The sequence below is a fragment of the Octopus bimaculoides genome, chromosome 15, assembly GCF_001194135.2.
Source record: "Octopus bimaculoides isolate UCB-OBI-ISO-001 chromosome 15, ASM119413v2, whole genome shotgun sequence".
Lineage (NCBI taxonomy): Eukaryota > Metazoa > Mollusca > Cephalopoda > Octopoda > Octopodidae > Octopus > Octopus bimaculoides.
This window is the reverse complement of record NC_068995.1, coordinates 4,773,942-4,789,149: the sequence shown is the minus strand read 5'-3', so window position 1 is coordinate 4,789,149 and position 15,208 is coordinate 4,773,942. Positions and strand designations below refer to the sequence as shown.

The 15,208-nt window shown below is 38.5% G+C and overlaps 1 protein-coding gene across 2 annotated transcripts in view; it reads right to left on the bottom strand.

The window, feature by feature from the left end:
- Positions 1-816: 816 nt before the first annotated feature.
- The window catches only part of LOC106882244 (protein downstream neighbor of Son), a 15,702-nt gene continuing 1,310 nt past the window's right edge, over positions 817-15,208 (bottom strand). The window contains exons 2-11 of one of the 2 annotated variants that reach the window (XM_052973160.1): positions 14,234-14,523; positions 12,400-12,507; positions 11,260-11,454; positions 10,279-10,391; positions 9,165-9,221; positions 7,627-7,808; positions 6,546-6,648; positions 4,879-5,142; positions 4,326-4,524; positions 817-3,429 (exon numbers count right to left, since the gene is read on the bottom strand). In XM_052973160.1, the coding sequence (XP_052829120.1) occupies positions 3,103-3,429; positions 4,326-4,524; positions 4,879-5,142; positions 6,546-6,648; positions 7,627-7,808; positions 9,165-9,221; positions 10,279-10,391; positions 11,260-11,454; positions 12,400-12,507; positions 14,234-14,488 (1,803 nt within the window). In that variant the 5' untranslated portion in view covers positions 14,489-14,523 and the 3' untranslated portion in view covers positions 817-3,102. Of the gene's footprint in view, positions 3,430-4,325; positions 4,525-4,878; positions 5,143-6,545; positions 6,649-7,626; positions 7,809-9,164; positions 9,222-10,278; positions 10,392-11,259; positions 11,455-12,399; positions 12,508-14,233; positions 14,721-15,208 lie in introns of those variants that run through there. The other variant, XM_014932853.2, reaches the window with a different exon arrangement.

The following is a 15,208-nucleotide window of genomic DNA, read 5'->3' as shown; positions in this document are numbered from 1 at the left end:
CTGGGGGATGGAAAATCACTTCTCAGTGATGATGGAGAAACTACGTTGTCCTCGATTTCAACAAATGTCGACACCCTCGAAGACCTAAAAGGAAAAGTCTTTTCCCGTCTGCATGAAAACTACCAGGACCTTAACTGGCTGTGCGAAAGAGCTATTTTAGCTCCAAAAAACAGCATGGTTAACACCATCAACTGGTGCAAGTCATTCCTGGTAGGCTTCATGTCTACAAATCAATTGATTTGATCCCTGACCCTGATCAGGCAGTCAACTATCCTGTTGAATTTCTTAATTCACTGGAACCACAAGGACTGCTCCCTCATATTGCCAGTGAAAGTTGGAACTCCAGTTATGCTTCTGAGGAATCTAAGTCTTCTAAAACTCTGCAAGGTTACGCGTCTTGTCATTAAGACTGCCATGCAGCACGTCATCAAAGCCACCATCATTTCTGGATGTGGAAAAGGAGAGGATGTCTTCATACCAAGGATTCCACTTACCCCATCTGATGCTGACATCCCTTTCCAATTTCTGCGACTTCAATTCCCCCTACGCATCAGTTTTGCCATGTCCATCAACAAGTCCCAGGGGGCAAACACTGTCATTAGCTGGACTGCATTTGGCAGAGTCCTGCTTCTTCCATGGGCAACTCTACGTAGGCTGCTCTAGAGTAGGAAGTAAAGACAATCTTTTCACGTCCATTCCACGTGGGAAAACAAAAAAACATTGTCTACAAGGTCTTGTGCAAATAAGCCCAAACTTATAGTGAGAGAACATTATCATTGTAAGTTTCACTAAGACACCCATGAATCTATTTACAAAATCTCATAGCAAAGCATCAAGTTTTTCTTTCAGGCGTTATTACAGACCCCACTGATACAATTAATGCCGCATTCAATCAGTCCTTGTCAACACACACTATATCTTCCAAAGATTAGTCGTATGGAGGTAAGCAATTTAGCAATGATTAAAATTAAAAGAAGGTAAACATGGCCTTTTCGATTACATCTGTTGTGTCAATTTAAAACGTTTTGCATTGTCTATCCAGGGCAAATAAAATAAAATGTAGATTAATGAAGAAAAGGTGCTTATACATATTTCTTACATCCTTCACCAGCCATCTACAATGTTATAACCAAAGCAGAGCAACTTCCAATCAGAGATGCTACATATACTGGAAAATACAAAAATATGAGGAACTTTTCAACAGACACAGAAACTGTCACTCCAAAAGATTCCATTGCCCAGATTTCTTTAGACCAACTATTTACTATAAGACTGTTTTAATTACAATACCAAAATGACTTTTGGCAAGATTAATGAGTTCACATTTGGGCAGTGTATTGAAAGTTGGCTTGTGGTCCTTCAATGTAAAGTATGTTGTTGGTTTGCCTGTACCAACATCACAACTTACTCACTCACCAATACTTAGAGAACAACAAAGAACTTTTGAAACATGATGTCCATTGCTAATCCAACACGAATTTCAATAAAAATTTTCTATCATAAATTTTCCAGGTTTCTACATCAATCTGTCACTTAAGTTAGATGGTGCTACTTGCTGATACTTATCGTTTAACGTCCGCTCTCCATGCTAGCATGGGTTGGACTTATATGGTCAACATTACTTACAAGATCGACTTCTTTTTTGGGGGCTTTGTCGTGTTCTATTTATTATTATAACCTGTTTCCTTTTAGCCTCAGCCAATGGTTCCAATGAATAAAGAAAACTACAACACTACAAGACATTGTTAAAGACAAAATCAAACTTTTGAAAAAAGACCAACTCAAAAACTCGACAGTGATGCATTTGTAAAAAGTCTACGAGAATTTATATAGCACTGGATCTTTCACGATTTATGAGATAAAGAAATATGAAACCTGACCTCAGAAAATAAAAGACATCTCAAAAAGTACAATAAATCATAAATCACTTGCAACTAATGAGTTAGGTAATATAAAATACTGAATGATAGCTTTTACCAACCATGTCTGTTGGTAAAAATTTTGAACAAATATTGTAGTTAGGAAAAGCAGATTCTTATTACAAACTTCAAAAAGTCTCTCCACAGTGTATTTTTTTTTTTTTGAAGACACCAACACCGAGAAAGAGATTGCTCAAACATCGTTTATCCATTGGAAGGTGTTGACACCTTTTACAAGTAATTTTTAAAAATGCAAATGAGCATTTCTTTCGGAAAACAAAATATTGCCCCTTAAAGGGCAAAACAACCAAAGAACACCAGTCAAGAGATTCCTGGTGTTCTTAATAACATCTGATGCATTCCACAGCAAATATAATAATAATGCTTTCAAATTCAGACACAAGGCCAGCAAGTTCAGGATAGGGGGTAGGTAAATATATCAACCCTAGTGTTCAACTGGCACTTGTTTTATCAACCCCGAAAGGATGAAAGGTAAAGCTGACATCAGTGGAATTTAAACTTAGATAATATTAATAATAATTACTAACGAGAAAAAAAAAAAAAAATCACAAACTTGGGGAAAGTTTTAGTCAAATTGTTTGCTTGAGAAGGATAAAAGGCTAAGCTGACTTTGGTGACATTTGAACACAGAACATAAACAGACGGGACAAAGTCTGCAAAGCATTTTACTCTGATTCTCTAATGAGTGTGCCGATCTATAACCCAATGTAGATTTTATAAAGTTAAAATATTGGGGGGAAAAAAAAAAAATGATATCAATTGATATTAAATTTTTAAAAATTAAATCAATATTAAAAATTGAGGAAAAAGTGGGTAAAAATTGACGTTCTTTTCTACTCTAGGCCCTAATTTTTTTGTGTGTGTGTGGGGTCAATTAGATCAATCCCCAGTACACAACGGGTACTTAATTTATCGACCCCTAAAGGATGAAAGGCAAAGTCAACATCGGCGGAATTTGAACTCAGAATGTAAAGACAGATGAAATTACCACCAAGCATTTCGCCCGGTGTGCTAATGTTTCTGCCAGCATGTCACCTTTGATATCAATTGATATTAAAAATAAAAAACTGATATCAATATTAAATTTAAAAAAAAACGATATCAATTTAAAAATTTAAAAAACACAAACAAGAAAATTAAAATCAACAAAAAAAAAAAGTCATCATCTCGACCAGACAAAACCATCTGGAGTACAAGTGACGTCTGAAACAGTATGTTTAAATGCCGAAACGAGAGAAGTAGAAGAAAAAGCAGAACCGACTTTGTTATTTGAGCATTTGCTGGGAGGCTGATTCAAGGAAGCATCCGTCATTCGAACGTTAAGAGCTGATGTTGGTTCATGAGTGTGAAGAGATAAGCTGAAGTTTTGGTCCTGTGTCTGGCAGATCAACTTGACTAGCCTCTGGACATGTGTGGGCAAGATCGGTCCAGCCATCTCCAGCACGCTGATTTTCTGTCGGTCCTTCTGTAAGGCTGTGCTGTGTTTTACCTGGGGTGGAAGAATTAAGGAACACTAAAAGAATTGCTGCCAAAGTGAGGTATGCCTAGCACTACAATATATAATACGTCCAATTTTCTGACATAGTATACCTTGGACTACAATAGTGTGCTCATTTATTTTCTGACATACAATATTAAACATGTCCCTTTTTCTCACATGGTATGGTATATTAGGATGGCAGTGAATCCATTTAAAACCCCCACAATAACTGAAATCCTTTAAGACAAAAAAAAAAAAAAAAAGTTAATGGTTTATTTTTAAAATATTTTTAAGGCAGGTGTGAGAGGCTGGATCTGACCAGCTGGAACACAGAACAGGTAGAATATTTTGGCTGAATATGATCAGTCTAACCCTTTAACATTCAGATTATTTATTCAATTCATTAATTCAGTCTTGAATTAATCATGCATAACCTTGTAGCTTTGAGATTTAAATATGTTTTTTTTTTTTTTAGAATGACATTGTAGGGTAGGTGTGAGAGACTAGATCTAGCCAGTATGTGCAGTAAGGAGGTACAATATATAGACCAGTTTAAATGCCAAATGGTTAATCTGGCAACCAGCCTAATACCTCACCTTGCAGGCATTCAGGTGAGGCCCCCAGTTGGGAGATAACTCCCTCCTTCTTGCCCCACTCTTTCCATCAGCCTCAGAGTAAGAGCCGATGGAAACTGTCTTTCCTCTCAACTAAAAGTTAGATAAAAAAAAAAAACATTGTTGATTTACCAGCAAAGAACTAACAACCAAATCACACCTTATATTATTAGAAAAGGAAGGAGACATTTGATCATGTGGTTCCACAGTATTAACACCCTTGATCACAGTTCTGCTTAGACAAAACTAACATGGGATGGAAAAAAAAGAAAAAAAAAAACTTCCAATTACCTTCAGTGATTTCAAGGTAGCCCCTTTGAAAGCATTTGGTGATAAAATGGTTGGCGGGATGCCATGTTGTGGACCAACAGCCGCGATGCAGGCTCTCCAGTTGAGGAGGAAATTAAACAGTGCTTGTACGTCAACGTCTTGGTCTAGCACTATCACCGATTCAGGGCGGCAGTCAATCTGCTTAAAACCTTCACGATGACTGAAATCTTTTATTAAGGGAAAAAAATGTGAAGAAGCTGGAGGGCGATGAGGGAAAGGCATGACAAGGACATATAAGAAGGGGAGGGGGTGATGAAGTGATTGCTCAGCTGAGTAAATAGTGTATCATAAAACTTCCACCTGCCCACACTGAGAGAGAGAGAGGCAACATGGTAGGGAAACAAACTTCTGAACCATACAACCCCATGCGTGCCTATATATATATATATATATTGTGGAGGCGCAATGGCCCAGTGGACAACCTTCATACAAACAAATTTTTAAAAACCTCGTTAAAGCAGTGATGACATCACAGTTCACATTAGCCCTGAGTAAAGCATAAGGAAAAGGATACAGTCTGACTTTGTTTGGATTCAATGAAGGGAAGTTTTTCTTATCAAGCCCAATACTTTCCAACCATACAGCAGCGCCCTCGTCTGCTATGAAGCCATCTTCTTCCTCCTCCTCTATTTCTCCATTTGACTGGAAATTCCGTTTCAACTCTTCAGGATCGGAACTCGGTACTATGTTCTCTTGCTCTTCAAATAAATCAGCTTCACCATCAATATCACCGTCGTCATCGCCATCATCATCAACTGAGGAATTATGTGAACTGATGCTACAGGAGTAAAAGAAAAACAAAAAAAAAAAGTGTTCAGACATCATTGAACAAGACACAAGAGAAGACAATGGCTAACAGCTTTAACCGTTCCACATTTAAACTAGCCCAACCTGACTTTTCAAACCTACCTTGCAACATCATTCTAAAAACAATAACGTTATTGAAATAGCAACAGCGACAGGATAAATGCATGATTAACTAAAAACAATACGAATAGAGAAACAAGCAGGACATCAGACAGAGTAATGTGAATGCTGAAGAGCTAAACAATGACGGAAGGTGTTTCAGAAGTTGACAGCACTGTACAAAGATCAAATACTTCCATGGAGTCCTGTCATTGCAATTTGTCCCAAAACCACTTTGAGAAACAACCCTTCCATGAATAGATATCTACTCTTATGGCCTCACAGTTTAAGACATTAACACAGGGGCATGTGTTGCTGCAGTCGTGTAAGAAGCACCCTTTACACTGTCAGAGTGGTTGGCGTTACGGGCATCCAGCCATAGATACCATGCTAAATCAGACTGGAATCTAGTGCAGCCCTCCAGCTTACCAGTTTCCATGCAACCCATCTATCCATTCCAGCATGGAAACCAGACATGTGACGAGGATGTATGTGCATGTGAAGATGCATGGCCTAGTGGTAAGGTTGTTGGACACACGATTACGAGGTCATGCTTTCATTTCCTGGACCGGGCATGAACTAATGTAGGACAAATGCATCATTTTATATATATATACATACTTTTTGTTTCAAGACAGTGGGTTGAGGAAGATTTGACTGCTATATCTAGCAGATAGACCAACCATATAAACTGGCACTTCATTGGTTACAATTGTGAAGGTTCCAGTGGATCTGATCAATGGAACAGTCTGTTTGTGAAGTAATGTACAAGTGGCTGAGTACTCCACAGACATGAACATCCTGCATGTAGTTCTCAGGGAGATCCAACCCATTTTGCCACCAGAGTGGACTGAAGCAACGTGAAATAAAGTGTCTTGCTCAAGAACACATGTTGCCAGGAATTGAACTCATGACCTAACAATTAGGAGTTGAATAACCTAACCACAGCACCACACACCTTCACAGAGCAACCACATAGATTCCTTTGTCAGCTTGATATGCAGAAGGCCAGATTTTGGGATCTTGTTTCAATCCTTAACTGTAACCACTCATTTCATTTCATACAATTTTGATTTTGAGGATGGCATGAATATCACCACATCCTCTATTAAAATGCCCACTAGTATGTAAATATGAAACAAGGACTTAAGATTCATTGTGGTTGTTTCAATTAAGCTGTTAATTGCTTACAAGAGAGGCACAACTGTCATCCAATCTCTCTCTTCCCCCATCTGGGGTTGTCCTTTCATAAGAAATCAATCATCACCTCCTCACCTAGAATTTCTAGATACTGGACCCCCACTGATATTGGAGTCTTCAGATTCCAGGGAGGTCCTTTCAGTGCCTTTTGGATTACACGGCATCTTGAATTCAATCCCTGCCAATGAATAAATAAAATTAACTTAGAAAAGATGGTTTTAAAATTTAAATATTTTCGAAAAAAAAAAAAAAAAAATTGTTTTAAATTAAAGGAAAATATTTTATAAAAGTTTTAGAATATGTAAAATCAGAACTGGAGCCTGGTGCAACACCCCCCCCTCCAGCTGGCCAAAACACCCAACCCATGCCAGCATGGACAACAGACATTAAATGATCATCACCATCTATCAAGGTGTGTGGCCGATTTAGAGTGTTGAAACCACATATTATGATCGTGGTTTCAATTCCCAGACCGGACGGTGCTGTGTGTTCTTTAACAAAGCACTTCCTTTCACATAGCCTCAGTCCACTCAGCTGTAAATGACTAACTCAACAGACCAGGGTCCCATTCTGTGGTGATCTCTTGCCATTTTATACACCATGGAAACCAGGCAAATTGCCCCATCCGCTCTGAGTCCTAGGACTCATGAGTGTAATATCCAAGGAGGTTAACTGCAAAGGACAAGTGGTAAGTCGTCACTATCACCAATGATTTAACATTTGGCTTCTCTCTATCAATGTGGGTTGGATAAGTTTGCAGCACAGCACATTTGCCATCGTTGTTGCTTATTTCGTCGTCACTTCCACGAGGCCTATTGCCATCAGTCAACATCTATTCTGATTATCTACCATCATAGGACAAGACAATTGAACAAAAAACTCTTTGGACGCTGGTGATTTCGAATGGCTAACTGGAGGCATTCTCCACTGTGGAAACAGTACCGTTTTGGGACTTGAAACAAGCATGTCTGCACATACAGAAATATGCATAGACAGACAGAAAGGGGGGGGAGAGAGAGATTACAATTCATTAATTGAATACTTACTGACAAACACAAACATACAGACACGAGATGCTGGTAACAAACAACTCATATGATGATGATGATAATATCACACACTTTGGCAATAAGGGGATATGAAACAATGAACACACCTTCCTTTTTGAGAGCTTCCCTGAGTCCTCGAGTTGTCGGAGTAAGAACTGCTGAGAGGGTGGAGTCATTCTTTGAAGTCTTCATCCTTTTGAAGAGCACAGTGAACTGGTGGGTACAGACGTACAGGTAAGGGCAATAGCCCGACCGTAACTGACCGAACGCCGACAGGAAACTCTCCGACCTGGAGACAGACAGAAGAAACTATTGAAAAATGAGCACACACACAGACATCATCATTTAACACCCTTTTTTTTAATGCTGGCATGACTTGGATGGTTTAAAAAGACCTGACAAGCAGCAGGACCACATCGAGCCCCAATATCTGCTTTGGCATGGTTTCTATAGCTGGATGCCCTTCCGTAATGCCAATCACTCTACAAAGTGTACTGGCTGCTTTTTTCATGCCACCAGCACATTGCCACACCACAATGGGTTAGAGAAGTATAGACTGAGGTCTGTTGTTAACCCCTACCTGCTTTCGTAAGTAATGTAAATTTTATTCCACTCCTCCTTGAAGGTGCAAGAATGTCAACAAATGTTGGTGTCTTTAGTTTAACACTCTTCAAAATATGTAAACATTCTATCTTTCTCCATGTATGCTCTTTCTTGACAGGGCTGGGGTTATCCCAGGTCAGCAGGCTCAAAGGCATCGCCGTGCATAGAACCAGCCAGGTCCATTAGCGCCACCCGCCATTGCCAGTAGTCTTGTCCCAGCCCTTCTGCATCCTCCAAGATGATGTTGAGTTTCTGGAGATCTTCCTTATATTCAGCCATCTGGTGCCGGGGCTGGCATGGGACCTCTTCCAGCCCACAGCTGCTGTGTTGAACGAGAATAAGGCCCTGGTAGGAAGTATGTAAATATGTATACATATATACCTACAACAGGCTTCCATCCATACAGTTCTTGTGTATCAATTCCACTCACAAGTCACCACACAGTGAGATAGAACTTAAGACCATGTGGTAACAAGGTGGCAAACTGTGTCCACACACACATATATGGTCTTGTGGTTAAGGAGATTTCTTTCCTCGATTTAACATGGCTTCAAGTTCAGTCCCACTGCATGGCACCTGGGACACATCGATTATAGCCCTGGGCTGGCCAAAAGCCTTGTTACACAGAAACTAAAAGAACTTAGAGCACTCACACACCCGTGTGTGTGTGACAGGTACTTATTTTATTGACCCCAATGGATAAAGAGCAAAGCTGGAAGACATGCCACTAAGCATTTCGCTTGAGGTGCCAGCACACTGCCTTCGCTGTTGTTGTTACTGCCATTTGATGCCATCTTGCTATTATGACTAATGGGTTACAATTTTGTATGTTCGTCGTGACGGGGACACAAAGCCACAAATTTGAAAAGAGGAGCAGAATCAATTAAATTAGCCTGAATGTATGACTGGTATTTATTCCACTGGATGTTGACAACCCCACTTTCCAACCACTTAAACCTTATACATAAAAAGGCCAAATACTACAGGGTACCACATTACAACACTGAGTCAATAACCAATCAGATACAAGAAATATACAAACCAATCAGATAACAGCGATGAGTATACTTGATCTCCAAGATTGATGCTGTTCGAAGATCTGGAAATAAACAACAAACAGCACAATACAGACAAGGAAATATGGTAGTTTGTGATAAGTTTAATTAGTCACACCAACTCGTTAAACTCTAATCAACTTACATTTGTCTCACTCGAGCACGCTCAGCTACACACCAACCATTTCTATCTTTGTATTCACCTCTTAAGCAAGACACTTGATCCCATCATATTGCTTCACTCAGCTAAAGGGTCAGTCTTCCTAGCTACTGGGAGACCTCACCAGTGCTGATGACATGGGGAAAAAAAAAGCACTCGGTATAATCTGAGATGTAACTGACAATAGGGAAAAGCACCCAGCAGTAGAAACCATGCCAGACGTTGAAACTTGGTGCAACCTTTTGACTAATCTGTTGGTGTTGGATAGCCTAACCCATGCCAGCGTGGAAAAAGGGACATTAAAGAAAGAACAATGACAGTATATAACAATTCTTCACCTATAAAACACTTACATTCTATTTACAGATAAAAAAAAAACCCATTCCATTTCAACCCATCCACACAAATAACAATTACACAACACAGTATGACATCATTTCTATCCCTTATTTAGGTGGATCCTTTACCATTTTCTTTTACTGGTTTCAGTCATTGGACCAAGGTCATGCTGGGGCATCGCCTCCAAGGGTTTAATCAAATCAAGCAACCCCAGTAGAATAAGCTTGATACTTAGTCCAAAGATATCCTTTTGCCAAACTGCTACATTACAAGGACGTAAACAAACCAACATCAGTTGACAAGTTGCTGCTGTTGTGAAGTATCAGTTGACCCAGCAGAAGATTCAGGAGGTCATAGTCGGAAGGAGAGAGACAGTTGCACCCGCATTGGCTGGGCACACAGTTGAAATCACTAGAGCAACAGGAAATAAAATGCCTTGCTTAAGGACACAACATGCTGCATGATCCAGGAATTGAACCCACATACTCATGATCATGAACCCAGCACCCTAGCCACTAGGCCACACTGTCTACATACAGACACATTAACCAAACAAATGCTTCTACACAACAAAGAGTGAAGCCTAGTTTTTAAGTTCTTACTTTTCGTGAGTAATTCTTGGGAATAATTTCACCCAGGGAAGATTTGGGTGAACCCAATACAAAGTCTCTCTGTGAAAATGGGATCGCCAGGAATTCTCTGGAAGTTTCTTCAACTAAAATGTAGAAAACATATATAAATATATATTACATATTTAAAAGGATCATATGAAAAAAAACATGCAGGCTCTTTCCTATCAAGAACTTTCCTGCTTAAAACCAAGGGAAAAAATAATATGAAAATTTGAAGTGATCCTCTTTCCTTAAGCACCCCCCACCATGTCTCTACCAATAGAGAAAGTCTCCAGCAAACAGTGCATGTGCATATATATATATATATATATACACACACACAGAGTCGGCCGCCCGATAGTAAATCAAAGCCATTTAATTCCAAGATATATTTATGAACAAATCTAATGACAGCATTGAAATATATGAAACACCATGAAAATTGTTCAAACTGAAGTCCTTGAGCGACATTTTTCCATTCAAACCAATTGAGAATTACAGATAGTATTTATGGAACTTAGATTAATTGTCAGGTGACCTTTCCCCAACCCTGTACGTATGTGTGTGCATGTATGTATGTATATATATATATATATACACACACACACATGCACGCACAGGCATTGCTCAGTTTACGAACACCTCTCATCACAAACCAATTAGTTTATGAACCAGAAAACATCCTAGGAAATGAATGGTATCTTGCATAAGAATAATTGATGACAAGCTGAGGGTATCAATAAGAGAGCATTAGTTGCCATTTTACTTTTGCTCAATTTCGGTTTGCAGACATCTCTGGTGACAAATAACCTCTAGGAACAAATTAGATCAGTCTATAAGGTTCCACTGCATTGGTTAATAATGTTGCAGAAATACAAGACGCAAAAACCATGACTGGAATAGTTTGGGACAAAATGACAACAATCTATGGAAAACCCAACAATAAGCCCCCTTCTTGAGGAGGGTACTAACATTTGCAGAGGGCGTCGTTTCAGGAAGTTGACTTGCTAAATAATTGCTCACACCTTCAGCTTCTTCGGAGCTCCTTAAATTCTTGCACCAATCAAAAGACAAAGAAATAAACCGCATCTTCAGTTTTAAACTCCAATCAAAAGGTATATCTTGACAAAAATCTTCCTTTTTAGTTACATTTGAAACATCGGACACCTGCAAAAAGGAGAATGAAAAGACAATGTCACAGTAACTCACATAACATCCTTGTAAAGAATTTAGATTCAAAATTACATGGTTCTGAATTCAATGTCATAGGAAAGGACCTTGGGCAAGGACATTTTTCCTGCCACAGCTTCAGGTTTATCAATGCGAATGAAAACTGAAAAACTGTCATGCAATACATGTGTCAATAAATCACCGGCTTGTAGACTAGGTGCATTATATTCCTGCATGGTGTTGGGGAGGGTCAACAAAAAGGGCATCTTGTAAAGCACTGCATCATATTACACCCAGCCTGTATCAAAATAAAAACATTTGTTTTTATAGTCTTGCTGTGAGGTAAGAAGTTTGCTTCCCAACCAGATGGTACAAGGGTCAACTTTAGGTCGATTAAAACCCTGCAAATGGATTTGGTAAACAGAAATTGAAAACCTTTCATATTTGAGAGAGAGAGAGAAACAGAATAATCAAAGACAATGTATGAGAGTTCAGCTTTTTACCCCAATAACCTGCACAAATAGCTCACCCTCTCTCTCCAATCAAATCAACATTGCCTGAACAGGTGCACACCGTACCACACGACAGAGCAGCATGAAATGAAGTGTTTTGCTCAAGACCACAACGCACCAGCTGGTCTAGGAATTGACACCACGAGTACAACACCCTAACTACTAGGCCATGCAGCCTCACACACACACATTTATATAATATATTAACACACACACCATTCTTTCAGCTTCTGCCAATCAAATCCACCCAGAAGACACTTGGCCAAGGTGCCAAGCAATGGAACTGAACCTGAAACCTTGAAGTTGACAGGTAAACCCATTGCCTATGGTATTTACTGATTCATGACCCTTTAAACCAAGATTGGCTTAGCCATTCGTTCATTGCAGTACAGCAGAAATTACTGTGGTTGAGAGACAAATAGCAACAAACCCGTTCAGCACAGTCTTCATTTCTCTTCGCTTTGCAGGAATCTTTGGAAAGTAAATGGTGAATGCCATGGTCGGTAGTTTTGCTTCTGAAATCTTTAACATTATTTGTCTGGAAAAAAAAAAGTTTTACAAAAGGAGCTAAAAAAAATAAGTACCAGTAATGTCACGTTTTAGGCTATGAAGATTTCGATTATGAAAAAATATTTTTAAAAATTCAATTCCCCCTCCCCTATTTCTTCATTTTTCAGGAAAAATTTTTGTAACGAAATACGTATAAAATACGGAGATTATGATTCTGAAGGAAAAAAAAAAAAGTAAAAAGTAAAATTTCAAAAAAAAAAAAAAAAAAAAAAAAAAAAAATCACACCCCCACCCCAAGCAGGCTATTTACTTGCTAGAAATAAAAGCCAAACCTCACAAAACTGCGATAACAAAGTTGTCATATTTGAGTTAATTCCAGCCAGTCAACGTATATTCATTCAGTTAAAGAAAGCTAAAATTACCTAAATACAATCTTAACACGAATTAACTTCTAAAAATTTTCTACAAATACCTGTCGTGTAGATTACAATTATAACGGAATTTAAGATGGGAGAAAAAAAAAGTTCAACAGGTGGTTTGTAAGAATTCACGAGTCTGCTTTGCTTCCCTATAACTTTTAGAGAGAAAAAGGGTACTATTCAAGAAGAGTGGCCCCGGTGCGCGCACACGAACAAGCTAGTCGTGACTAGTCGATCCTACAACGACTATCTAGCGCGAATGCGCAAAACATGTAAACAAAGTAAATAATTTTGTTTTGTTGAATCTTCCCCCATCTTACTCATAGAACGTCGTTTTACGTTCTTCCAGGGTGTACTTTGGTGTCACATCTATTTCAGTAATCCCATTCATTGTACGCACTTCAACAATCAGAATATAAAGTCGTCCATGGTTGGATAAAGTTTTTAACTAAGTAGTAGAAGAGCTTCAGAAGAACGGTCAAAATACTAAAAACCTATTTTTATCTTCTCCATTTGCACATCACAGATTCATCTATTTCTGCGATGTGCCCAAGTCCACCAATTTGGTAGGGGTTACACAATGTCCTACATGAACTGATACTAGGACCGACTAGTTCGAGTTAATTTCTTTTTCTTCCCCTCTTCTCCCCACATTAAATTCCGATAGAATCGTATTCAGCACAGTCAAAGAGGCAACTGTAGGAAACTTCGTTACAAAATAAATAAAAAGCATCTGAAGGCAGATTCATGTGAATCTTCGATAACACCGATGCCCGACTACAAGAAAACCCTTTCTTTTTAAAACAAATCCCGCTTTAATTAGAATCCACATTATCTAAAGCATGTATGTCGAAAATTTCAATTTAAAAAAAAAAAAAATCCATTTTCTGAAATCTAAGAGGAAACAGTCACGAGTGGAGGTCACGAGTACAAATTATTTACTTTGTGTCTTATTTAGCTTGTTTAAAAAAAACCCCTCAATATCCCTAGGTCCGAGGGGAAACTCATTTAAATAAAAGCAAACACGGGCTAAAAGCCCTTAATTTGTATATTAGGGAATTTTAACGATATTTTTTTCGATTCGGTCTTCTGCATAAAGAAGAATTAATACGATTACTCTTTATACTTGTTTCCGTCATTTGACTGTGGCCATACTGCAGCACCGCCTTTAAAATCTAATTCGTTGTTTTAAAATACGGAGTCCGAATCTACCATTCTTCGAGACACCAAGTCTTTTATTAACAAGAATTCATAAACACCCACAATTAGTCTATATAAAAAGACAACGAAGCAAAAAGCAATTAAGGAGCAGACCTAAATAAGATTTTTCCTTACCTCAGAAGTATCTAAAGTATCGAAAAGTCGAATAGAATTTGTTTTCGGTCGAATTTCTTCCGTTGTCGAAGAAATGGTTCGAACTGGTGTGGAATGATTTCTTCTAAAAGGATTCTTATGTTGATAGAACGAAGAAAGACTGGCACAAGGTGAAATCTGGTCGTTTCTGTTAGATAAATCATCCAGCTTTAATCTTTTCCTTAATGAAGAATTCTCATTTTCTAATAACCGTTTTTTCTTCCTTCTCAACTTCATCACCTCCGAAGGTTTCTTCCAATTCGGCGATGTCTCTGCCATTAATAAACACAAATATAAATAAATATCTGTGTTATAAGCTGATGATTTACTCCTACGTCACTCAGATTATCTCTATTTTCCGTGATGCTTGAGATATTTTATACGATGTATCGTTGTTTGATGTCTTCCATTTAAACTGATCGGAAGACGAACTCAAGTTTCGCGCCGAAAAGAATGATGCATTCTGGGAAAGCTCATGGAAACTGTAATAACAGAGTTACTCCCCTTTATATTGATCCACTAACTGGTTGCTCGATGTACTAGAAATAGCAGTTAAGTTCCTATTCACAACTTACACCAGGCTCAGGCAACCTTTTTTCAAAAAAACGGACCGCATCGAGAGGCGACCGATTAGTTAAAATTACATTTTTCAGATTTGTTTTTTAAAAAAAATCATTGTTTACGATACTGACAATCCGAATTTTTTGCTTAAATACAAGCAATGTCTATGTGGTGAACTATATTGAAAAACATCAATATGGCAAAGCGAGAAAGAAACAAGGAGGGCAACAGGCAGCCGTGACATGTGCTAGAAATAACAGGTCTGCATTCTAATAAATACAAGTATCTCTAAGCAAACCACAAGAGACAGACGGCCAGAGCAAGAGGATTCGATTTTTATAGTAGGGACAGCTTTTCCTGCTACACCGCATAACAAAGCACCTGTACCAGACGATT